We start from the raw sequence: 24,732 nt of genomic DNA on the forward strand, positions 1-24,732 counted from the left end.
ACTAGACTGTACTAACTATACTCTACTGTACTATACTATACTAACTATACTGCACTATACTGTAGTATACTAACTATACTGTACCTGTGCTACACTATACTATACTAACTATACTATACTATACTACATTATATTGTACAACTATCCCTGCTGCATCATCTAGTATGTACACTGTCACTGCTGAATGAAGGAAGGGCAGGAATGACATCCTGTGCCCCACACTGCTGCTTAGGGTGACCTCTCTCAGTGCCACTGGGTCATGTCACCTTACTGGCTGAACATCCTGCAGTGGTTCCCCATTTCTTCCAGGATGAAGGCTGTACATTAGGTAGGCCTTTCACAGACTGACCCCCACCCAGATCTCCAGCCTTATCTCTTTCTGCTTCCCAATGTTTTCCCTTCCCCTGGGTCAAATGGTTCCACTGGGGCGTGGCTTTCTCCTGCCTCAGGACCTTTGCACGGACTCCCCACTCTCCACTTCTACCCAGCGGATCTCTCACAAGACCTCTTCAGGAAGCCTTCTCTGAACTGACCCTCTGGGTTAGACCCCTTATGAGCCCCATAGAGAGCACCTGTGTGTTCCTTGGTATCACAACACTGGGCCCACCTTACTGGAAAGATCCATCTCTTTTTCTCCTCCACTATCAGCTGATATTTATGGAGCACTTACTAAATGCCAAGTGCTTGTTAAGGGCTTCACATAGAGTATCTCATTTCATCCTTACAACAACCCTGTGTGATACTATTATGATTTTCATTTTATTGAGGAGGAATTGGAAGTCCAGAGAGCTTAAAAATTTTTTCCAGATGGTGGAACCAGAGAGTTCTCATTCCAAAGCTAGCGTTCATAACTACTACTTTAGCATGTCTTTCACAGCAGGTGTTCAATAGACATTTAATGAACCATTATTAGCTAAGATTTGTTGAGCATTTGCTATTGTCGGATGCTCACTCAACCTTCCCCACCCTTATGAGATATGTCTATTACTATCCCCAGATCGATCTGTTGTTTTGATTTAATCTTTTAGGAGAAGAGAAAACAAATGGAGTCATAAACAAAGGCGAATTATTAAGTGTGAATAGACAACAAGCTTTCACTGAAATGTCAAAATGGCAAGAAGTGGGAGGAAAAACGTTGCCCTTTTGACTTTGATGATTTCTCCCATGTTTTGGATGAAGGGGATCTGGCTTGGTAGGAGGAACACAGTACAGATCAGCATGAGAGGGGTTTATGAGGCTGATGGGAATTTCTTCTGTGGGTCTTGCCGAGATAACCCTGTTCTGTCTGTTCCTAGTTCTGCAGTGATGGCTTTGAAGGTACTCATTGGTTGACTAGTCAAGGCCTCGCTTGGCTGGTGGTGGCAGGGGCAGGGGGCCAAAGTCATTACTGCAATGTTAATATTGAGGCAGGTTCCCAAATCAACCTCTACCAGCACTGGGTGGTGGATCCGTAGCACCACTGTGAACCCACTATATTTCTCTGTAATGCCAGTTGTGTTTCAGGGTGCAGCTCTCCCTGGCTCACAACTTTTGTCATCTTGACTATGTCCCTGCAGCTGGTAGGGGATGAGGGGAGACATGGCTCAGGCTGTCTGCAGTCTGTGGGATTTGGAGAGGCTTGGTTGGCCTTGAGCCTGGACACTTTTAAAATGTGGCCAAAGGATGTATCCTCAATTGTTTATTGCAAGCACTCCAGAAGCTGGGGTGGGGGCCTGAGTTGCAGGGTTTCCAAAACAAGTTTATCGTATCCCCACGACACTAGCAGTCCAGCCATGGAGCCCACACCCCATGCCAGGCTGGTGCAGAGAAGCTCTGAGGCTCAGGAGCAGGGAGGTGCCTGGCAGCAAACCCCAGACTGTAGGCCTGGTTCCTGGGCCCAGAATACCCTCTACTGGCATTTCTGCAGGGGAGGTGGGTGGGGAGTGGGGCAGGTGGATAGAAGAGACCAAGCAGAAAGGGAATGGGTTGTTTCACTTTGGCCAGCTCTGACAGTTTTGTAGCTTGTGTGTCTGGGCACCTTCAGTGGGCACTAAGTTGAAAATTGTCCTGTTGTTCGAATTGTTGTGAAGCTGGGCCCAGACCTTGAGGAGTTTCTGGGCCTTGGATCTCAACTTAGAGGGCAGCAGAGTGAATAGAAGGGCCTGGGAACATGTGTGCCTATGTGCATATGTGTGTGTGTGCATGCATGTGTGAGTGTGCATAGCACACAATGTAAAAAGCACAGGCTTTGCGGAAATGTGTTGGAATCTCAGCCCTGCACTTACTTGCAAGTTATTACACCTCCAGGTTCCTCAGATGCAAATGGAGATAATTACACTCCTTAACAGAGCTAGAACAAGGATTAAATGGGATAATGTAAGCAGAACACTTGGCACAGTGTTATGCTTAGCACATAGTAAGTGCTTAATAAATGGTCAAGACAGCTATATTCATTTTCGTTGAAGACCCAGTGGGAACATTGCTGAAAGCCCCAGGATGCCACTTTCCTTATTGGCCAGGTCTTGGTCTTTGGATGGGACATCAGCACTGAAAGGCAGCCTCTCATTTTTGGGTCAGGGAATATCTGAGATCAGGAAACATCACCTGAGCCATAGGCACCATGACCACGTGTCCTGGACTTTCTGGAATGGGCTCATTGTATAAACTACCAACCTGTTGTCTTCATACCTCCCCTTGTGCCCATCAAACTATCCATTAGGGTTTCTGTTTGGGGAAAGCATGATCATCAGGGTTGGGGGAGAGCCAGAGATGGTCCTCAGGGGTCTCGGGGGAAGGCCATGGTGTCCTGGCCAAGGCACTGAGGCTGGAATAAGGCAAAACCTCTGGGGCTGGCTCTCAGGTGGACTTAAACTTCTTAACCCTGAGTTCAGTCTAGTTCTAGGCTCCCAAATGGAGCAGACAGGGAAGAGCCCATGGCACCCACCATCAGCAAAGGGCTTGTCTCCATGAGTGCATGCTCCAGAGATGCTAGCCCAGAGCCCTTGCCCCACCACTTCTATTTCTAGGAACTTCTCCCCACCTCTTCCCCATCGCTGGGTCTGGGCCACCATCATCATCACTCCTCCAGGCAGCAGCCTCCTGGCTAGACTGCTTTCTGACCCAGACAATAGCAGCCCAAGAGATCTTATCGCAAGGACAAAAAACCAAACACCGCATGTTCCCACTCATAGGTGGGAATTGAACAATGAGAACTCATGGACACAGGAAGGGGAACATCACATTCCGGGGACTGTTGTGGGGTGGGGGGAGGGGGGAGGGACAGCATTAGGAGATATACCTAATGCTAAATGACGAGTTAATGGGTGCAGGAAATCAACATGGCACATGGATACATATGTAACAAACCTGCACATTGTGCACATGTACCCTAAAACCTAAAGTATAATTAAAAAAAAAAAATGTAAATGTGATCTGATCACTTTCATGCTTATGATCTTTCAGTGGCTTCCCAGCTTGCTCAGAATGAAATCCTAACTCTGCTGCCCACAAAGTGGTGAGTGATCTGGCCCTATCCTGCTCTCGGCCTCAGCTCCCACCCCTCCTTCTGCTGATGCTGCTGAGACTACTGATGCCCTGAGTGTTATACAAGTTATTATGCCTCCACTGTCACAGAATTGAACCGCTCAGTAGAATCTGAGCGGTTCAAGATGGCAGCCACCTGTGGCTACTGAGCACTTGAAATTTGGCTATGCAACCGAGGAGCTGAATTTTAATATAACTTAAGTAATTAAACTGGCCCCGTGTGGCTAGTGGCTACTGTACTGGCCAAGCTAAAGCTAGACTCACTGGCCTTCTTTGGTTCTTTCTCTAAGACACCAAGATTGTTCCTGCCTCAGGAACTCTGCACTGGCCATTCGCTGCTTGAAACCTTTTCTTCTCTCTCTTTTCCTGGGTAACTTCTTCTCATGCTTTAATTCAACTATCTCTTCCTCCAAATAGCTGTCCCTGGACCCAGTGTAAGTGCAATTTTTCCCCATTACACACAAAGCATGCTGATCTTTCCCTTTGTAATATCATCGTGATGAGCAGTTATGTATTTATCATTTGGGTTATTTAATATCTCTACCCTGACCTTGCCTCAATGAGACCAAGACTCAAATAGTTCTCATCACCACAGCTACAGTGCCTAGCTCTGGGCCTGGCATATAGTAAGTGTCCAATAAATGTTTGTTCAAAGAATGAAGGAAACAGGAGAGAAATAAGTGGGTAAGGGGAGCAAAGGCATGAAGGGCTTCAGATTTAGACACACCTGGGTCATCTGTTGTCTTCTAAGCATGTCACTTTTAACCTCTAAGCTTCAGTTTCTACCCCTATAAAAAGCCTATAGCACTAGGACTTGTCTCATATTGGGAAGATTACCTGACACAGTGTCTGTAAAGATTTTAGCACAGGGCCTGGTTCACAGGAAGCACTCAATAAATGCTAGCTGTCATCTTCATCCTTATCCTCATCATCATAAACATCATTACATTGAATCTAACTGTGGCTAGTTATATATTCAGGTAACACCTACTTCAAAAGAACTTACTGGACACACCTTCTCTTTCTATTGTATTAGCTTCCTTTTGTCATGTGGAAGGCAGGCTGATAAGTGATTCCTATGTGAAGGTGAAGACACTCACCCCTGGAGAAAGGGTTGGTCAGGTCCAGGTCACTACTACTTAGAGAGGAAAGCAAATGCCTGCCTGTGGCTCAAGCCTTTGGCCACAGTAACGTCTCCTGGGCTTCACAGGCTCATTTCTTCCAGGGGCTTTGTCTGGGTTAGGTGGGGTGGTAAAAGTTGGGATTTACATCCCCCAGGATGCTGCAGATGGATCACAAGGGATTCTACCAGCACCAGGAAACAGTGTGTGAGCTTTGCTCACAGGTGGGTGAGATGCTACACCTGGGGGCCCCAAGTGATGAAACCTGGCAGAATGCAGAGCTGCTCGTGTGAGGGCAGCTGCGGTCTGTGGGGCAGGGAGCACCTGCTTAAGCCCGTAGCATGTGGTCCATGAACTGGCTATTCCTGTGCTAAAGCACCAAAAACAAAACGAAAAACAAAATTCCAAAAACTTTTGTTAACTAGGATCCAAGTAACGTGAGTCCTCAGTTGATTGTTTGGGACTTTAAGGAGGAAAAAAATCATAATCCATAAGAACAGTCCCTCTGTGTCTGCCCCTCCAGCTTGTACCCCTCAGAGGCCTTGGAAATCACCATGTGCTCTGCTCTCTCTCTGCAGATGACTGAGCTGAAGCCCATGGGGGAATGGGGTTTGCCCAGGAGGACCACATCTCCTCCTGGCCTCTGGGCCATGGACTCAGTAACTAATAGTAGTCATCATTATCATCTTTAAAAAATGAAAGCACCAAAGATCCCTTTCCCGAGCCTTCTTCATCTGCCAAAGTGAAACAGGGAAGGTTAATCATCAGCATCAACAAGGTTATTTGAGATCCTCCATCGTCTTATAATTATAAACTCTACCTGCTTAGTGAGCTCAGAGTCTTCTTAAGCATTATGAACCACAAGGCTTCTAATAGTATTATTAGTGTCATGACAAATGGATACTGGTTTGGGAGCATCTACACTGGTGGCGCATGCTGAGCTCTTTGTGTGCATCGTTTCTCAAACTTACCACGACCCACAAGGGTCACACTATTTTACAGACAGGGGAATGGAGTCTCAGAGGATAAGCAATCCATAGACCCAAGCTATGGTCCTACAGACCCACGCCCATGCTCTTTCTGTCACACTCTTTCCACCACGCTTTTCCCCACTGCCTTCTCTAGGTCTGGGATTGTTTCGGTTCATCAACTTTTCAGTATGATCCTAAAAGAATGGTCAAGCCCATGTGCCAATGACAGCCTTGAGAGAGCCTTGGGTGGCTTGTGCTTGGTTACTTACAGTCTTTGATGGTGGCCTTGCTTTCTTCAGCATCATTAAAAAAGGAGTAACCTGGGAAAGAAAAAGAAATCCAGAAACCATACCATGCAATCCTGGTTTCCACTGGCCAGGCCAGGAGAGCGGGTATTGGAGGGAAGTGGAGTGACTGTCCCTCTTGAGTTTGGTTACATTTTACAGGGAATCTTGGAGACCATCTGGTCTTAGAGTGCCACCCTGAAGCCATCCCCGAGAGGTGATAATTTCCTCATTTTTAAAGGTCATTTGGAGGGAGCACCCAGAACCAGGCTTCCCAGCAGCCTCTGCAGATTTTCTGAGCAGGCACTGGGGAGTAAGCTCTGGTCTGGGGTCCAGGGCTGGGTTCTGAGCTGGGCTGGGCTACTGACCCCTGTGCAGCCATGCCCAGTCACTCAGTCTCTGGGCTTGTTGGTTCTTCTCATTGACATCACGAGATAAAATACCCACTAAGCTCCCATTTGGCTAAGAGTCTATAGTCTCTGACAAGACCTCTAATCCCTTGGGGATTGGAATGCCTGTTACGTGCTGGTCAGTGAGGAGAACAGGCATAAGAGGTTGCAAGAAGTGCAAAGCTCTATGTGAATGCCGAGTTTAATGAGGATGTGGAAGATGACGTCAGGGCCTTTGTTCTCTCCTCTGTAGAATGGGGTGGGCTGGGGTTGAATGAGGAGTTTCAGATTGTCTTTTCACATAGCAGCGTAGGCTGAAGGATACCTATGTCCTAGCTTGGTCCAACATGAGGACTAATTTCTATTTGCTAAGCAGACTGGAGCAGGGCACAACTGTGATTGTTTATTCCTGGTGTCATGTTCTCATTGGTTTTGGTCAGCCAGGCGCCTCAGTTGACTCTGTCCAAAGGGCCAATTGAGAACAGGATGGGAGATTGAAGAGGGGCTCATTCCTTTCCTAGGCTGTGGAAGCCACCCTCTGACCTTGCTTCCCAGTAACCAGTGTCCCCAGGTTTCTGGACCCTTAAATCCTACTGCAATACCTATGGAGCTGGATGGTGCCCAGGCCTTACAGCCCCCTTCCAGCTCCTCTCCCCCATAAAACTGCCTTATTCTGTGTCCTGTTCTGCCAGAGTCCAAACCTATGGGGTAGTATAAGGCATACATGAGGTAATAACCCCCAGTTCACTGTAGAATTTATGATCTAAATGGAGACACTTTTGAAAATGAAAGGTAGTGCTACGGTAATAACAATTACTCCAGGATCACAGGCAGAAACGATGTTTCCTGGGCAAACGGGGACAGTGTGAACTTTGATCACAATATATATATCTCCACAATCTACAATCCACATATCTGCCTGAGAAACATTAAAAGAGGAATTTCAGAATGGAGTAGATTGGTGGAGTAGATAGTTTTACTGCTCAACATGGAACCCTCCTGGCCTAGAGAGTGCTTGAAATCCCACCATTAAGGGTGGCATTGTGATTGCAGGAATTCCTTAGAATAAGAAGAGGTAATGTATGACTTATTAAAAAGCAGTTGGCTTTTTAGGTTTAGCCTATTAGTTTTGCACAGGGCCCTGGGGTAATAAAACCAGGGACAGGTTTTTTTTTTGTTGTTTTTTTTTTTTTTTTTTTTTTTTTTCAGAATTTTGCTCTTTTTGTCTAGGCTGGAGTGCAATGGTGCAATCTCAACTCACTGCAACCTCCACCTCCTGGGTTTAAGTGATTCTCATGCCTCAGCCTCCTGAGTAACTGGGATTATAGGCACGCACCACCATGCCTGGCTAATTTTGTATTTTTAGTAGAGACGGGGTTTTCACCATGTTGGCCAGGCTTGTCTCGAATTCCTGACCTTAGATGATCTGCCTGCCTCAGCCTCCCCAAAGTATTGGGTTTACAGGCCTGAGCCACTGTGCCTGGCCAACAGGTTTTTTTTTTTTGATGCCACCATTGCCAGGGAAGAGAGGTGCTTGTGGTGGGAGATACCAGCACAGGTGCTGCACAAGGGTGTGGAGACAAATGAGGTTGACTTGACATTTGGCCAAGCTGGCATTGCCAAGCTGCATCTTTTTCCAGAATAAAATACACCCCTCTCTGTGGCCCTAGGATTTTTGTGCAAGCCCGTTCCCTTGGGAGGATCCTAAATGGAGTTCCAAGCTCCTTCTTCTGGAGCCGTTGTGACTTGGTCAAACTTGTCCTATTTCAGGGAGTGCCCACTCTAAGTACAGGACACAGATCCCAGCTCTTGGCAGGTCATTGTCACTGGAGTTTTGGCTCCCTGGGCCCAAGCCATGTAGTGCCCAAGGGCCACCATTCTTAGCTTTTCTGCCATCAAGCACTCATGATGGATGAGCATCAAGAGGAGGCCAAAGAATCACAGAGCAAGAGGGTCCTCTATGGTTTTTCTGTCCAAACAAGAGTCACCGTCATAGCCTCCTCTTCAAGCACGGGGCTATTAGACTACTTGATTATCTCCAGTGGTGAGCATCGTCCTATCTCCTGTATCTTCTGAATTACCTTTTCAAAAGAAGGTACTAACCTTTAAAAAGGTCCTTCTTAAAATTGAGCTGAGATAGGTTTCCTTTAACATCCTATAATACGCCTCTTGGTTATATTAATGATGATGGAAACAGCTGCCATTTACTGCATTTCCATCTGCATATGCTGTTCTAGGTAATATTTCCCTGAATCCTCTCGAAAAGCCCATGGAGGTGTCATTATCCCATTGGACAGATGAGGCAGTGGGGATTCAGACAGGTTAAGCCACTCGCCAGAGTTTCCATAGCTTGGAGTATTGGAGCCAGGGTTGGAACACAGGTCTTTCCGCCCTCCAAGCCCTTGCATTGTACTGGCTTTCTGTGAATCAGCCCTGTTTGCTGTGTGACCTTGAGGAAGTCACTTAATGTCTATGTGTGACTTTGAGACATTAGAGCTTGATGTTCTCAAAGAACCCTTCTGGATTGAAAAAATATTCATCGACATTCTGCATGCAAAAGGCCTGTTGAAGAGTTAAATTATGCTATTGGCGCCACCTTCTGGCCACTTGATCCTTGACCATTAGGAATGTGATGAAATGATAATTAGTTGGACTCCTATGGAAATGGGAAGCGAGTTTATTTAATTTTATTCCTCTTCAGCTTAATGAGCGATGAAGCACAAACCTCTTTTTTTGTCCACCCTGTGTGGTTTCAAATCATTATGAAGATATTGTATTATTATCAGCCTGGTGCCTGGGCAGTCCCTGAACGAACGTGGTGTTAGTTTTTCTTTTTCTTTTTTTAAATGCACTCAATTTGCATTTTTGTAACTTGCTCCCTTTTCCCTAAAATCCACAATTCTGGCATACTAGCTTCCAGTTATTGAAGGTTTGGGTTAACGAGAACTCCAGTTAGTAAAATTTTGCTGTGCAAGTCACGCGATAGGAAAGGACTTCTCAAAGTTGTTTGGTCCTAATCCTGGTCCCTCCCCTGGAGGCCCGGCCCTCTGAACACTGACCTTGTGTGCGGATGTTCTGGAGGATGAAGTACAGGTACTCGCCGCAGAGGCCTGCTGCCTCGACAAACTCCTCCTGCGTCATGCTGCACAGCTGCAGGCCGCTGATGTTGAAGTGGCAGAAGGAGATGCAATTGGTGTCCAACTTGTACTGATCGCAGCAGAACTGGAGCCACTCCCACACGTGGCGCTTAGTCCAGTATTCAGGGTGGACTGATGTCCAGTATGAGTCACAGGCTGCACCAAAGGAGAAAGAAGTGAGGGACAACAGTCCCAAGACAGCCTTTGAGAGGGCCCCTGAAGGATGCATCAGTTAAGTAACATCCTCATCCCTCAGCCAACGAGTTGAAAGGACCTCCAGCCCTGGGTGTTCTGCAGGGCCCAGGTCACCTTCTATTCTGCAGAGAAAACCAGAGGGACTGGATTCTACAGATGAACTTTGGCATCAGAGAGGGAATTACAGGGGCAAGAAAGAACCAGACTTAGTGCTGATGCTTAAAAAAAGGCATTTAGTGGAGAAAGAAAGAAAACAGCCCCTCGGTTATTTGATTCCAGATAACACAATATAAAAAACACAAACTCAGCTGTTTGGCAAGCTGGGTTGAAATTCTGATTCTACCACTTTCCACTTGGGCAAGGTCTGTGGGCATTGAAGTCTCAGTTTCCTCATCTGTAAAATGGGGATAATATGCTCAACGCCCAGGACTGTCACGGAATTTGGAGTTAATGTGTGTAGAATGGCGCACAGAAACTTACCATCCAATTCAATAGTTACTAAATGCCTACTGTGTGTCAGACACCATTTGAAGCTGGTTTGATTCCCCATGCTTTAAAGGGCAGCTGCCCAATGCTGGCTATTTGTTTCTGCACAGTTACTGGCCATCTTGTGCCAAGAACCTTGGGTTATTAGACATTGCCAAGAGTCTGACAGTCCTTGGGTCACCATAGTAGGCACCTCCAGAGGAAGGTGGTCATGGGAGAGTTAGTTGTATTGTTGCTCTTGTGTTTTTGGTGGCGTTCGGAGTAATTTCTATCCTGAGATCAGAGCCCCTCACTCCTTTAGAGGAGTCATGTACATGCCTAGACAGTTGTGAGTGCCATCTGTCTGGGAGGCTGGGATGTGGCTCTGCCTGGCCCAGGGGCAGAGATTTGGTGTTCAACAGTTCTGTCCTACTGTTCTTAGGAGAAATGGAAAGTGGGGTGGACATAAGGTATGGAAGAGGTGCAGTAATAGGTACTTGGTCAGGCTCTTTGACATAAACAATTATTGTATCTGCCATGGAAAACATTCATTCATTTATTCATTTCATTCAATAAATAAAAGCTTTAGTTTCTTTACTGTTAAAATTGGAATAATTATAGCACCTATATCATAGTGTTGTTCTGAAGATTAAATGACTTAATATACATAAAAGTACCTGGAACAGAGCCTGGAGGATTTAAATGCTATTACAAACATTATGATTGAATATCCACTATGTGTGCAGCCACACATTGTATGTTAAGGATCCATGGTGGACAGGTTTGGTCCCTGTCCCCCAGGAGATCACAGAAGAGGAGCTTGAAAGTCATGGAGGACTTTCCCAAGAACCTACGCCAGTGTGTGGCAGAGCTGGATTTGAACCCTAGCCTGAACTCGAAAGCCATTGCTCTCCCCACACCACCATACCGGTCCTCAGAGGGTCAGCACAGAGCAGAGATGGAACAAAGAGTGGCTGAGGCACGGGGAAAGCTGGAGAGAACACAACACGAGGGCCTGAGAAGAAAGGCAGAGAGCAGAGAGTGGCTAAGGTGACGATGACAGAAAGGGTCCCTCACATGTTATACCCCACAGCAAATGGCAGTGCTGCGATTTGCAGCATTTAAAGGTGAGTAGAACTCGCACCATTGTCAGTTGCTGATGATTCCAGGCAGGAGGTGGGTCCTCTGCCGGTCAGGTGCTACTACTCACTCAGCACCCTCAGCCAGCCAAGGCGCTACGTGTTTTTGTTGTCTCAAGTTTCTCAGGTCCCCTCAACAATCCTATCCAGTAGGTGTAATTGGACTATTCCACAAAACAGGAAATAGAGGCTCCCCTTAAAACTCAAAGGTCTTCCAGAGATCTCTTTTCGCACCGAAGGGTGGGTGGAGGGGCAGTTGATTTATTTTCTTTAAAAATTTTCAGAATTTTATATGCATTAAGATCAAAGCGTCAATATTGTGCCAGGGTGCTTGAGGCTGATGTCGTAGCCTCTACCTGGCAGATAGGAAGAGCCAGGGAGCCGGTGAGACAGATGACTCAGGTCTTGCTCACTGGCCACTGGCTGGAGCTGGCCTACCAGGCCCGTGGGGGCTCTTCAGGGCAGGCAGGGGCTCCGGGCAGAACAAGGGGCCATTCCTGAGTTCGGCCTGAGCTTTCATCTACTGATTTCTGGCTTTAGTAAACCTGAGGGGCCTTTGGACTTTACTGGCTTCCCCTGAGAGATGTTTATGAGCCTTGACATTTTTCAGCTGCGGGTCCTGCCCGGGCCCTGCCCTAGATGGCTATCGGTGTGCGGCCGTCGGAGGGCACAGTTGATTTCTTTTCATGGAAAGGTTTCGCCAAAGCTCTGTTCCCCTGTTTCCCTCCCCTCCCCTCTCTGCTTCCACCCCCTTGTTATTTTCTTTGGCACTTGAAGAGGGCCATAGTGTTTGCGGAAGCCAAGGGGGCCTCAAGGATTCGGAGAAACGCCCAGGCCCCACACCGGGGAGGCGTTGCTGGCGCTGGCTCCCTGCTCCTCGGCGCTCCGCTTTGAAGCTCACCCACAGAGCGGCTTTGTGTGCGGCCTCGGCCCCTGGAGGGGAGCCAGAGCCCTGCGGAGGCTCCCTCTCCTCATCCGCAAGCTCCTTCCACAGCCCCAGAGCTGGGAGGAAAATGGCTGCTCTGGGTGCCATGGCAGGCCTCCAGGGGCCGCTTTTCCGGGGGTCCCATCCTCAGGACTGGAGGAGGGCGGCAGAGCGGAGGCTGCCCAGACGAGGGAGGCCGCCGTCAGCCCCTCCTCACCCGCCCCTCTCCTACTCTCCTCTCTCAGGAGGCTCCACGGCCCAGAGTCTTCCCACAGGGACTTCTCTTTGGATGGAATGTGGTCTCCATCTGCCTTCTCCTGAGGAATCTCTGCTCATCCTCACTCCCCCTCGCAGAGGGTCTCCTCCTCCTCACTGAGTGCCCCTCAGGCGTCCTCCTCATCCCTCCCCTCCAGACCTCGAGCTTTTGCTAGCCCTGAACCAGGAGTGCTTGGAGCTTGGCCTAGCCCACCACAGGCCTACCTCAGTGAGTGTGACTGACTGACCAGGTGACTGACAGTCACTCTCTCCACTTTACACGTGAGGATACTGCCGTTCCGGGGACCGACGGGACCCCTGTAAGGTCACATGGCCTGTCAGTAAAGGAGTTAGGCCTCACCAACTCTTCTTGGTTGTCGGCATTTTCCCTCTTACCACGCCCCACTCTTCTTGGTTGAGGAGGACCAACTTGGGCACACATCTCAAGACTGACTAAAGCAAGATTTGGATGAAGGTAGGTATGTGTAATTGTAATTATAAATAATGGATAAGCAGAGCCTGACTAGAAAAAATAAAAAATACAATCTAGCTTTGAAGAATCAGAAAGAGGATGGCGAGACTGAAGATGATAGTGTTTAGAACCTTAATGAAGACATGAAGAAGACCCTTTTGCTACTCAGAAGACATGAACTCAGGGCAATAAAATAAGGGGTTATATACCCGCAGAATATATTATTTTTAATGGGTTGTGTTGTCTGGAAATGTAGAGTGATTTTCTCAATGCTTCTGTCATTTATAAAATAATCTCAACGTTTTGGGAAAGTTGAGCCATGAGGCCCTTCTGCCTATGTCGACCAGTAGAGGCCCATCCTGGGCCTGGTAGGCTTGATCTGAATGCCCATAGGTCACTATTATTAAGCAGCAGGCTCTGCCAGCTCTTTTAAAGTCTGAAGTGGGTCAGGACACTTGTTTCAGGGCCAGCTGCATTGGAAGGAAGAATTGAACTAGAGGGAGTTTTCAGAAATTCTAGGGGAATTTTCACAAGTGATGCTATAACCTGAGATGCATTTAAATTCAGAAGGAGGACTTTAGCTTTCAGAGCTGGGTGTGTGCACCAGATGCCCACAGGGTCAGCAGATAATGTCTATGCCTGAAGTGGCCCCATGTGGAGACAGTGGGGATTGGAAAGTTCATGCCAAAGTGCACAATGGCTACCTGACCCCTTGCCTTGTGGAAAGGTGGGCCTTGTGTTGCCAGGACCAGATTGCTAACTGAAATCTCCTGATTTCTATTTTCAAGTGAGGCAATTGGCTTGGTTTTTACAAAACACCACGGGAAGCCCAGTCAAAATGTCTTCATGGGCTGGATCACTCCTGGCCATCACTTTGTGATGAAGAATCTCACAGGCTTTTGGCCACTTGTCTCCTTCAAGATTATTGTTTGGAGTGCGCATGCTAAAACTTTGAAGGATTTTTTTATGGTTGAATAATATTTTCTTCAAGTTAAAACTTATCTGGAAAAAAGCAACCCTGTTCTGCTGGGAGTGGAGGTGAAGGTACTAGCTCCAGGAGGCTCCTTGAAAATCACTGTTCTCAAACTTGAAACCAGGATTCCTATATTTTGAATTCCCCTTCAAAGTTGAAAGGGCACATGGTCTCTCACACTTAGTGGTCCTGCCTCCTCGGACTCGTCTGCAAAATAAAAATAATAGGACCTACTTATCTGGGCTATTAAAAGGATTATGTAAATTAATACGTGGAAAGTACTTAGAACAGGGCCAGGCATATGGCAAGTGCTCATTAAATATCATCCACTTATACTTGTCAATATTAGGGTTACCTCCTGGGCTTCCCATGTCACCACTTTAATTACATTCCTTCAAACATTTCTAATTTTTAAAAAATGTGTAAGCCAGCTGCTTTGTCCCTTTCTAGACCTTCGGTTTATTTTCTTCATAAAAAAATAGGAGTTATATTAGAAACCAAGCTTAGAAACCAAACCTAGCTAATTTGTCTTTGCATTGCCAGTCTGAGTTAGGTCCTTTAATGCTGCCATCTTTAAAAGCTGTTAAAAGCTGAGTTAGGTCCCTTAATGCTGCCATCTTTAAAAGCTGTTAAAAGCTGAGTTAGGTCCCTTAATGCTGCCATCTTTAAAAGCTGTTAAAAGCTGGGGACACAGGTGAGTCTGGTGACTTTGTAAAATTCTTAATCATCAGGACACACACAAGACTCAAGCTTCTGAAACTGAGCAGAGGAGAGGGTGATGGTGGTAGTGCTGTATCCCCAGGGTGCACAGAGCAGGTAATGGAAAGTCACGTAACATTCATTATGCATCTTCAAGAGAAAGATCAGAGGGTGGGTCTATTAATCCCCCACCTCCTTCTTTGTTATAGATAACTGATGTCTTCTCAATCTTATGCAGTGTTCTTAAAAAATCACTTCCAGGTTGGGTGCAGTGGCTCACACCTGTAATCTCAGAACTTTGGGAGGCTGAGGCAGGTGTATCACCTGAGGTCAGGAGTTCAAGACCAGCTGGCCAACAAGGTGAAACCCCGTCTCTACTAATAATACAAAAATTAGCTGGGCGTGGTGGTGCACGCCTGTAATCCCAGCTACTTGAGAAGCTGAGGCAGGAGAATTGCTTGAACCTGGGAGGTGGAGGTTGCAGTGAGCCGAGATGGCGCCATTGCACTCCAGCCAGGGTGACAGGACAGAAACTCCGTTTCCAAAAAAAAAACATTTCCAGACAAGTCCTTTGGCCATCTCTTCCAAATGGATTGTTGTCCCTAAGCCCTTCCTATATAAAGATCCTGGAACCCACACTGTTCATTTTCTTGGAGCCTCACTCAAAGCAAAAATTTTGAGGGAAAATTTTAATTTTTGGTTTGTTTGGTTTTTTTGAAACAGAGTCTCACTCTGTCATCTGGGCTGGAGTGCAGTTGCTTGAACATGGCTCACTGCAGGCTCACTCTCCTGGGCTCAAGCAATCCTCCCGCCTCAGCCTCTTGAGTAGCTGGGACCACAGGTGTGCAACACCATGCATGGCTAATTTTTTAATTTTGTAGAAACAGAGTCTCACCATTTTGCTCAGGCTGGTTGGTCTTGAACTCCTGGGCTCAGGCAAGCCTCCTGCTTCAGCCTCCCAAATTGTTGGGATTTCAGGCATGAGCCACTGTGCCTGGCCTGATTTTTATATTACAACAAAATAGATATGCAGCAGAATGCAAAATTTGCAGGTTCTGAAAGAAGTTTGAGCTTAGAGCTTTCAGTTATGTCCCTCTGGAGTGGAACTTGATCTTTCTCCTCTGCTGATTGGGAAGCAGTGATAAGAAAGTTTGTGAAGCTAGATGAACCTGCCATCTACAGGAATTCTGTACAAGAATCCAATTCTTGTTCCCAGCCTCCATTCTAGGATTCTGCCAGTGAGCCTGTTGGAGTGGAAGGGACCTTCCAATGGAAGTCACAGGGTTGGGTGCGGCAACTGAGCCTGGGCTGTGGAGATGGACCTTCCTGATTTGAAATCTTGGCTCTTCAATGGATTAGCTGTGCAACTCTAACAAACTGTCCTAACCTCTCTGGACCTCAACTTCCTTCACTGGTAAAATAAAAATAACAATAGTACCTAAATCTTAGGAGGTTTGTTGTGAAAAGGAAATGATGCAGGTAAAGAACTTAGCCCAGTATCTGAATGACAGTAAGTTTTCAGTATAAGTCACCTGTTATTGGTTATTATTTTGGGACTACATTTGTTCTCAGGGAAACGGGGCCTTCCTCAATCTAGCTGAGGAACAACTACAGTAAAGCAAGCTCAGGGCTTGGCTGGGACAAGACAGACAGTCTGGGTCAGAGGAGGCCCGAGTTAGACAATCTTGGACTATAATTAGCATGATTTACTAGCATAGGGAGTTGGGAAAGTGTTTTGCCCGGGGCAGCACTGAAGAGAGGTGGTGAATGAACTGGATAGCAGGGGCACCATCAATTGCAGCTTTGTCACTGAAAGGAAGGACTTTACGAGGGAAAACCTGAAATGATAAATGGCTTTCAAGTTTCCTCTCAGAGCCAGTCCAGCTCCATCCCATACCCCTTTCTGGCTTTCCAGCATAGCCTGTGGAAAGATTTAGACCATGAGATGGAAAAGTAAAGTCCAGTGCAGCGTAGGAAACCGGATAGAGAAAACAGGAGAAGGGCTGGCTGCAAAGTAGCCATGGCCTCGGGAGTGTGGGTTAGGAAGGGGCCAAGAGAGCCAAGCCCTGAGCAGTCCTGGGGCCATGGCCACCCGGAAGGCTCAGGTGCATGTCGACTGGGTTAGAGGTGGCCAACAGTGAGTCCTTCTGAGGTGTGGGCTCTGCCACAGGGCTCATCTCAGACTTTCAGATGATTTTGTATTTGTTGATCTGGTTTTGGCTTAGAAGTTCTTAGATTCTTTCCTTTGTATCTGCTCTCAAACTTCTGTACATAAAACACGAATCTTGCTTAGGAAAGCCCATGTAGGGATCCAGATGCCTCTTTCTCTGACTAGTGGGTTTTGCACTTTTTTTTTTCTTACAAAAAGTGCTTTCTTCAAATAAAATCTCACATTGTGCAATAATATTATAGCTAACATATTTATTGAGCACTTAGTATGTGCCTGTCATCATGCTAAATGCTTTGTGCTTTCTCATGTCCTCAACACAATGCTATGAAGTCCTCTGTCATGTTACCCATTTTACAAAGGGAGAAAGTAAGGCTCATGGGTGTGACCCTTTTCAAGCTCATGTAACCCGTAAGTGGCAGAGCTAGGAGTGGGTTATTTGGGTGTATTCTGGCTCCTGCAGCCCAGCCTCACTGTGCTCTACTGTCTTCAGAATTAAAGTGGAGAAGCATGCTTAGGAAGGGAGGTGCACAGAGAAGGACTGAAGCCCCATCTTCTCAACTGTCACTTTCACTCCCTTCTCTGGTGGTCCCTGAGGAACCTCTGGGGAACCCCTAAAGCCTCTCGGGAACCTCAGTTTAGAAACCTCTGCAGCTGACAAAGTATAAGCAAGATTCCAAAGCAAAGGAGGCGCTGCACGTGTACGTGGCACATTGGCTGTCAGGGGAGGGGTGTGGGTCTGTGGAGGTTAAGGAAAGAACTCCAGAAAGCAGTGGCAAGGCCAGGGTACTCAATGACTACTGGAAGGTTGGCTACTGGAACTCGACTGGAGAAACCATCTTTTAAAAATATCATATGCATGTGAACTACATGCAGCCTCCCCGCCAGCAACCCTCCCGCTCACTTGGATATATTTTCCAGTAGTCATCATTCTTTACTTTGAAAAAGCCACAGGCAAGGCAGGGTGAGTTCATGAAATTCTGGAGTATTTTGCAATCTGTGACTGTCCACCCTCCTGCCTGTAGTGCAGCCAAGCAGAAGTCCTGCTTCAAAAAGCAGGTCAGAATCCTTTGTGGTTACCACACCAGGGCACAGATTCAGCAGCACTCTGCTCAAGCCATTTGAAGGGTTTTTGAGAACAGCTGGTTTTCCTAAATAGGCTGAGTATTCCACCCTTCCCTCTCCCAGACATCATTTGTCTAGAAGGCACATCATTTTTTTTCTCCTTTTCCTTCCCTTCCCTCAGGTCTCAGATACCTAAGCTGTTAAAAATTCTGAACTGGGAAGCTTGAGATGGAGATCTGTTGTTATTTTTGTTCAATATGGACAGTGAAGAGAGGAGAGGGAAGGCTGTTTTTCCACCCAACAGGGAATGGTGAGGAGTTCTTTTTTTTTTTTTGAGACGGAGTCTTGCTCTGTCGCCCAGGCTGGAGTGCAGTGGTGCAATCTCGGCTCACTGCAAGCTCCGCCTCCCAGGTTCATGTTATTCTCCTGCCTCAGCCTCCTGAGCAGCTGGGACTACAGGCGCCCGCCACCACGCCCGGCTAATTTTTTGTATTTTTAGTAGAGACGGGGTTTCACCGTGTTAGCCAGGATGGTCTCGATCTCCTGACCTTGTGATCCGCCCCCCTCGGCCTCCCAAAGTGCTGGGATTACAGGCTTGAGCCACCGCGCCCGGCCTGGTGAGGAGTTCTTGGCTAGGGTGAGCACTTCCCAAGTGCCAGGCATGTGACTAAACACTTTACACAAAATCTCAATCTCCTCAACTCTAGGAGGCAGAGGAAAGCATATCTCAAAAAACTGGCTGCAGGTCACATGGCTGGTAAGTGGCAGTGTCTGCCCATGAACCTGGGTGAACAAGAAGCTGCCACTGCAACAATCTTTAGGGGAGCCCAGAATTCCAGATAGTATTTCCTGGGAGGTGGCTAAGGACCTCAGGAGAGGTGTCTCATAGCCTGCTGGCCACGGAGCAGGGAAAGTTGGCTGAGCAGTGCCCAGAGGTAAAACTGGCTGTCTCCTGACCCAGCCCTGGCAGAGGGGCGTTTTGCAGAAACTCCAAATGGATGCACCTCTCTGGGTGGCAACGTCCTTGTTGAAAAAAGACAGAAGGCCCCTCCTGCTATTCCTCCCACCTGTGGAGGAGAGCAAGGGCTACGAGGCTCACCCAGTGCCCGGGCAGTTCCAAGAGAGGTGTTCACTCCAGGTGAACATTTCACACCTAACTTTGACCTTTTGGAGGTCAGTGATATACAGCTTCGCCTGAAATCCCGAGGGCCGGTGGCTACTCGAAAGCCTGGCTCCATCCCTCAGGGAGCCTTAGGAACCTGGGCCAGTCTTGAAGGATATTTTATTTTCATCAAGGCATGCGGAATTATTTCAATTATTTCAATTCCGCATGCCTTGATGGGAATTTCTGTTCTCTCAATGGGCGGTGGGAAGAGAAGGCTGTGTCTTTGATATTGCCTGATGCAGGAATCACAGAAGCTTCTGGAAGGGATCCTAGCAATGACCTGGTCTAACCTTTCATGACGCTGATCGAAATGCAGAAGCCTCTGGCCGGAGAGCTGTGTCTGAATATCTAAGACTTGGTTGGATTTAAGGAACTCTGGCAATGCCACTGGTGATCACTTCTGTTAACTTCATTCTTTAAAATTGTGGTAAAACATACATAACATAAAACACTTAACCAATTTAACTTTTCTTAAGGGTACAGTTCAGTGGCATTAAGTACATTGTTGTGCTATTCACTTCCAGAATTTGTTCATTATCCCAAACTGAAACTAATCCTTTTTTTTTTTTTTTCCCCAGAGTCTCCCCCTATTGCTCAGGCTGGAGTGCAGTGGCACACTCACGGCTCACTGGAGCTTCAACCTTCTGAGCTCAAGGGATCCTCCTGTCTCAGCCTCCCGAGTAGCTGGGACTACAGGTGCGTGCCACCATGCCCAGATAATTTTTGTATTTTTTTGTAGAGACAGGGTTTCTCCATGTTGCCCAGGCTGGTCTTAAACTCCTGACCTCAGGTGGTCTGCCTGCCTTGGCCTCCCAAAGTGCTGGGATTATAGGCAGGAGCCACCATGCCTGCTCCCTGACTCTTCTTTTTTTTTTTTTTTTGAGACAGTGTCTCTCTCTGTTGCTCAGGCTGGAGTGCAGTGGCATGATTGCAGCTCACTGCAGCCTTGGCCTTCCAGGCTCAAGGATCCTCCTGCCTCAGCCTCCCAAGCAGCTAGGACTACAGGCATGTTCCACCATACCCGACTAATTTTTAAACAATTCTATAGATATGAGGTCTCACTATGTTGCCCAGGCTGGTCTCCAATTCCTAGGCTCAAGTGATAATCCTGCCTCGGCCTTCCAAAGTGCTAGGATTATAGGTGTGAGCCACCGCGTCCAGCTAATCCTTCAATTTTTTAAACACTTACATGTGCTTACCAGGTACGAGACTGTGTCCTAAACACTTCCCATATGATAACTCATTTCATTCGCATAACAACTCTACAAGGTAGCATTGTGGTCATTCTCATTTCACAGATGAGAAACTAACTGGGACATGAGAGGTTAAGATGACACAGCTAGTGTCAAAGCCAGACTTCCCATTTGGGACATGCCAGATCTTCATGACACAGAGCTGCTGCTTCACTGCCCAGGCCATTGCCTGGGGCAGGTGGTTGTGGCCCATCCCTCCCACTGCCACCCCAACTGCCTCCCAGTAGAATAGGCAGAAAGAGGGGGCTCCCACGATGGCAGGTCTGGGTTAAGTGAGGCCTGGCTTTGTGCATAGGTAGACAGAGAGCCTGGAGCTGGGCCCCACCACTGTGGGACACATAGGGAGGGCATGGCGACTTGAAAGTTTTCATTTTCCTCCTTCAGATTTAACCTGTTAACCAAATTTCAAGGGAAGGAGACGCAGTACATTTCTCATGTCTTTCTGGGAAACAACGTGCTTCTTAGGCCTAAGGGAGAATTGTACAATGTATCTGTTTGATTCAAGTCCAAATGCAATGATCTAGACCTTACAGATGAGGGTGAGAGATTTCACATGTGCGTGTGTGTGCACGCATGTGTGTGTGTGTGCATGTGTGTGTGCATCTGTGTGGGGTGGGGGCAAGTGTGGGATTGCGTTATGTAGGTAAGTGCCTCAACTCTGTGAGTGCAGCCTGGCCTCTGGCCCCTGGCCCCATAGGCAGGGGCTTCTGGCTGCAACCGCTGGAGGCGTGGCCTCTCTTGCACACTGCCTGCCTCCAGACACTGAGTCTGGACTCCTACATGGGGTTAACACTTAGTGAGAACTGACAGCTTGATTGGCACTTGCATCACCACCAAGCAGCGCGTGCTCCTGTCATGCCAGCAGTCAGCCAGGTGTGCTGTGATGTGCGGTCACCCAAGCACCTCAGTGACAGAGGCCCTCAGAGGGTTTCTGGGGGCAAAGCTTGGCTGGCCTCCCTCCGGCATGGGATTTTCTCAAGGTCCCATGCTGCCTTCTCAGGTGGAGAAATCTGGGCTGAGAGAGAGGAGGAAGGGTGGGGAGGGAGGCCTGGAGAACAGCGAGGGGCTCATATTTACTGAACACTTGCTTTGTGCCAGGCTACATGTTTACACCCTTTGGCTCCCTTAGTCCTTAGAGTAGCTCTCATCACCCCTGGTTTAGGGTAAAAGAAATAGAAGCTCAGAGAACAATGATATATTAATCTCAATAACCACAGTGTGATATCAATTATAAGATGGGTCAACTTGCATGGGGCTTAACTGTGAGGCCAAGGGCAAGTCACTTAGCCTCTCTGTATCTCAGTTTCTTCATTTATAAAATGGGGATAATAATTGTTCATCTCATAGGGCTTTGGCAAGGATGAGATGGTGCTTGGCACAAAGTTTGGTACACAGCTCGTGTTCAGTAAATGTTGGCTAAAACCACCATGATCAAGCAAACACAGCAAACCAGGTCCTGGGTTAAGGGCTTTCTTTCTACTACATTGTTTAAATATCATAATAACCCCAAGAGACGTGTATTTTACTTGGTAGCAAAATGAGGCTCAGAGAGGTTAGCTGAGCCGTGCACAGCCTCGAGGCCACAGAACTAGGGAGTTTGGGGGTGAGGGTTCCAGCACCTTTTATCTGCAAGAGGTTGCTCTTCCTTCCATCCAGGAGCCCTCCAGCCCTCTGCCCTGAACTCTGGTGTTCCTAGGCCCCAGCACAGCTTTGTCTTCCGCCTGAGGCCAGCACCACCTCCTGCCCTAGCCCATCCTGGCTGCGCTCAGATGGTCTCCTTCAAACGTACGCACCTGTCTGATGCTCAAAGGGAGGGTAGTACTCTTCATTGCTGAACAGATCAGTCCACGACATCAGGGGATCGCAGAAGGATGCATTAGGCAGGAAGGTGCTGTGTGTCACCGAGTCCAACATTACCCTGCAACAGCGGGAGAGGTCGTGAGGAGCTGGGGTGAGGTCCTCCTGAAGCCACACTGTGCAGGAGCCCCTAGCAGGGCAATACTTTGTTTTTAAAAATGATAACAAACCTGTCACTCACTAGAAGCAGACACCCCCTAATGTCACCTATGAGTGACATTATTCCATCCTCGCCACATCCTGTCTATCCCCATTTTAGATGAGAAAACAGGCAAAAGGGTTGAGACACTTGCCCAAGTGATATAACTAGGAAGTGGCAAAGTGGGGACTGGAGTGTGGAGGCTCCGATTATGCAATACTGCCTCTTTATTTATGTTTCCTGTTTGCTCACATCTGACCCCTGAACTCTGACTTATGATGTTCAATAATATGCTTCTAGAAACAGGGTGAGATTCAGCCATAAAAAAGAACAAGACCTTGCCCTGTGCAGCAACACGCATGCAGCTGGAGGCCATTATCATAAGCAAATTAAGTCAGGAACAGAAAACCGTATACCTCATCTTCTCACTTAGAAGGGGGCACTAAACGTTGAGTACTCCTGGACATAAAGATGGGAACAATAGACACTGGGGACTACCAGAGGGAGGAGGCAGGGAAGGGGGCCAAGGTTGAAAAACAAATTACTGGGTACTACGCTCAGTACCTGTGTGATGAGATCAACAGCACCTGAAACCTCAGCATTATGCAGTACACACAGGTAACAAACCTGTACACATACCCCCTGAATCTACACTAAAAGTTGAAATGATAAAAATAAAATAAAATTGATTTTTTTTTAAAAGATGGAATCCCGCCCTGTCGCCCAGGCTGAAGTGTAGTGGTGTGATCTCAGCTCACTGCAACCTCTGCCTCCTGGGTTCAAGCGATCCTCCCACCTCCACCTCCCGAGTAGCTGGGACTATAAGTGTGTAACATTAAACCTGACCAAGTTTTGTATTTTTAGTAGAGATGGAGTTTCACCATGTTGGCCAGGCTGGTTTCGAACTCCTGACCTCAAGTGATCTCCCCTTCTTGGCCTCCCAAAGTGCTGGGATTACAGGCGTGAGCCACAGAAACTGGCCGAAAAAAAAAAAGAAAAGAAAAACAAGGTAAGAATTACTGTGTATGATTAATCCATCATTCTGAAATCTGAAAGCTCTGAAAACTGAAAGGAAGTGTGTGTGTGTATGTGTGTCGGTGTTTGCTGCAATCTTATTTTCTAGCACAAAACAGTCCTGAATTGATGTTATATAGTTTTATATATACATACACATACATACAACATATATATGTTCTACAGTTTTATAACTATGGTTACAGTTTTATTTATTGCACTGAGTGAATATTCTTATGATGCAGTGCAGAAATATTAATGTTTTGAGCAACCCTAGACCCTGAGGGGTAATCTGTACTCCATGGTATATATACTATCTCGCCTTCCTAAATCTGTGAAGAATTCAGAATTCTGCAGCATGTGTGGCCCAAGGTTTTGGAGACGAGTGTGGACCTGTGGTAATTGCAACAAGCACTTCACTTTGGGCTTCATGCTAAGTACTTTAGTACTTTAGCTTCATTCTTCCTGGTCTGCTCAGAACAACCACTCTGAGATAGGTACTGGCAGCAGTTCCATTTCATAGATGAGGGATGGAGGCTCTGAGATTCCGGGTAACACATGCAAAGCCAGCGAAGCTGGGTGGTGGCTCAGGTGTGCCTGTTTAAAAAGCCCATTCTAATTGCTGTGCTCCAGTCCCCACACACTTTGGCGGCGGCAAGGAGCTCTGGGGCAGGGTGTGTAGTTAAGCCTGGAAGGAAGGCAGAAAAGAACAGGCCTGGGGCCCCTGCTTGCACACATTCTTGCCTGTGCCAGTCTCAACTTTGCTGCTTCCCATATTCCCACATGCCACTCTCTGCTGAATCCCATCTCCCCACAATTCAGAAAAAAATAATAATCCATGTTTGGTGGATTAAATCTGTTCACCCGAATTCTTTTTTCTGATTCTTTTTTTTTTTTTTGAGCCATTCTCCTGCCTCAGCCTCTCCGAGTAGCTGGGACTACAGGCGCCCGCCACCACGCCCGGCTAATTTTTTGTATTTTTAGTAGAGACGCGGTTTCACCATGGTCTCGATCTCCTGACCTCGTGATCCGCCCGCCTCGGCCTTCCAAAGTGCTGGGATTACAAGCGTGAGCCACCGCGCCCGGCCTCTGATTCTTGAAATAATGTTGACATAGAGTAGTTCTTTCCTCATTTTGCAAAGGGAACACAGCTGCTCAAGATCACACCACTGGTAAGTGTCTTGGGATATTAAACACATGGAATTTTAAGATTGGCAGGAACGCATTCTTTATCTAGTCCAGTGTTTCGTAAACTTCAGTCATTTGCCTACGACTGTGATAATTTCACTCAATCCATATATTATGAGCACTATTATTTACTTAAAATACTTAAAAAAATCAACTCCCTTTTTGTTTTAACATAAATGTGCTAATTAAAAGGAAAACTTTATATCAGCAATATAAATGGAAAGTCGGGATTTTTTAAACATACATAAAAATAAATATTTAAGCATTTGAATAAAAATGGTTCATGCGCCACCTAAATCAGGGGTTAGCAAACTACATCCTACAGGCAAAATGCAGT

At 47.1% G+C, this 24,732-nt stretch overlaps 1 protein-coding gene across 4 annotated transcripts in view; it reads right to left on the reverse strand.

Annotated features, from left to right (window-relative positions):
• The window catches only part of ELF5 (E74 like ETS transcription factor 5), a 42,301-nt gene that overhangs the window by 11,937 nt on the left and 5,632 nt on the right, over positions 1-24,732 (reverse strand). For 2 of the 4 annotated variants that reach the window (XM_030829014.1, XM_030829016.1), the window contains exons 2-4: positions 21,991-22,115; positions 9,347-9,580; positions 5,884-5,934 (exon numbers count right to left, since the gene is read on the reverse strand). In XM_030829014.1, the coding sequence (XP_030684874.1) occupies positions 5,884-5,934; positions 9,347-9,580; positions 21,991-22,115 (410 nt within the window). The remainder of the gene's footprint in view (positions 1-5,883; positions 5,935-9,346; positions 9,581-21,990; positions 22,116-24,732) is intronic. The other 2 variants (XM_030829017.1, XM_030829018.1) reach the window with 2 other exon arrangements.

This window comes from Nomascus leucogenys, chromosome 15 (assembly GCF_006542625.1).
Source record: "Nomascus leucogenys isolate Asia chromosome 15, Asia_NLE_v1, whole genome shotgun sequence".
Taxonomy (NCBI): Eukaryota; Metazoa; Chordata; class Mammalia; order Primates; family Hylobatidae; genus Nomascus; species Nomascus leucogenys.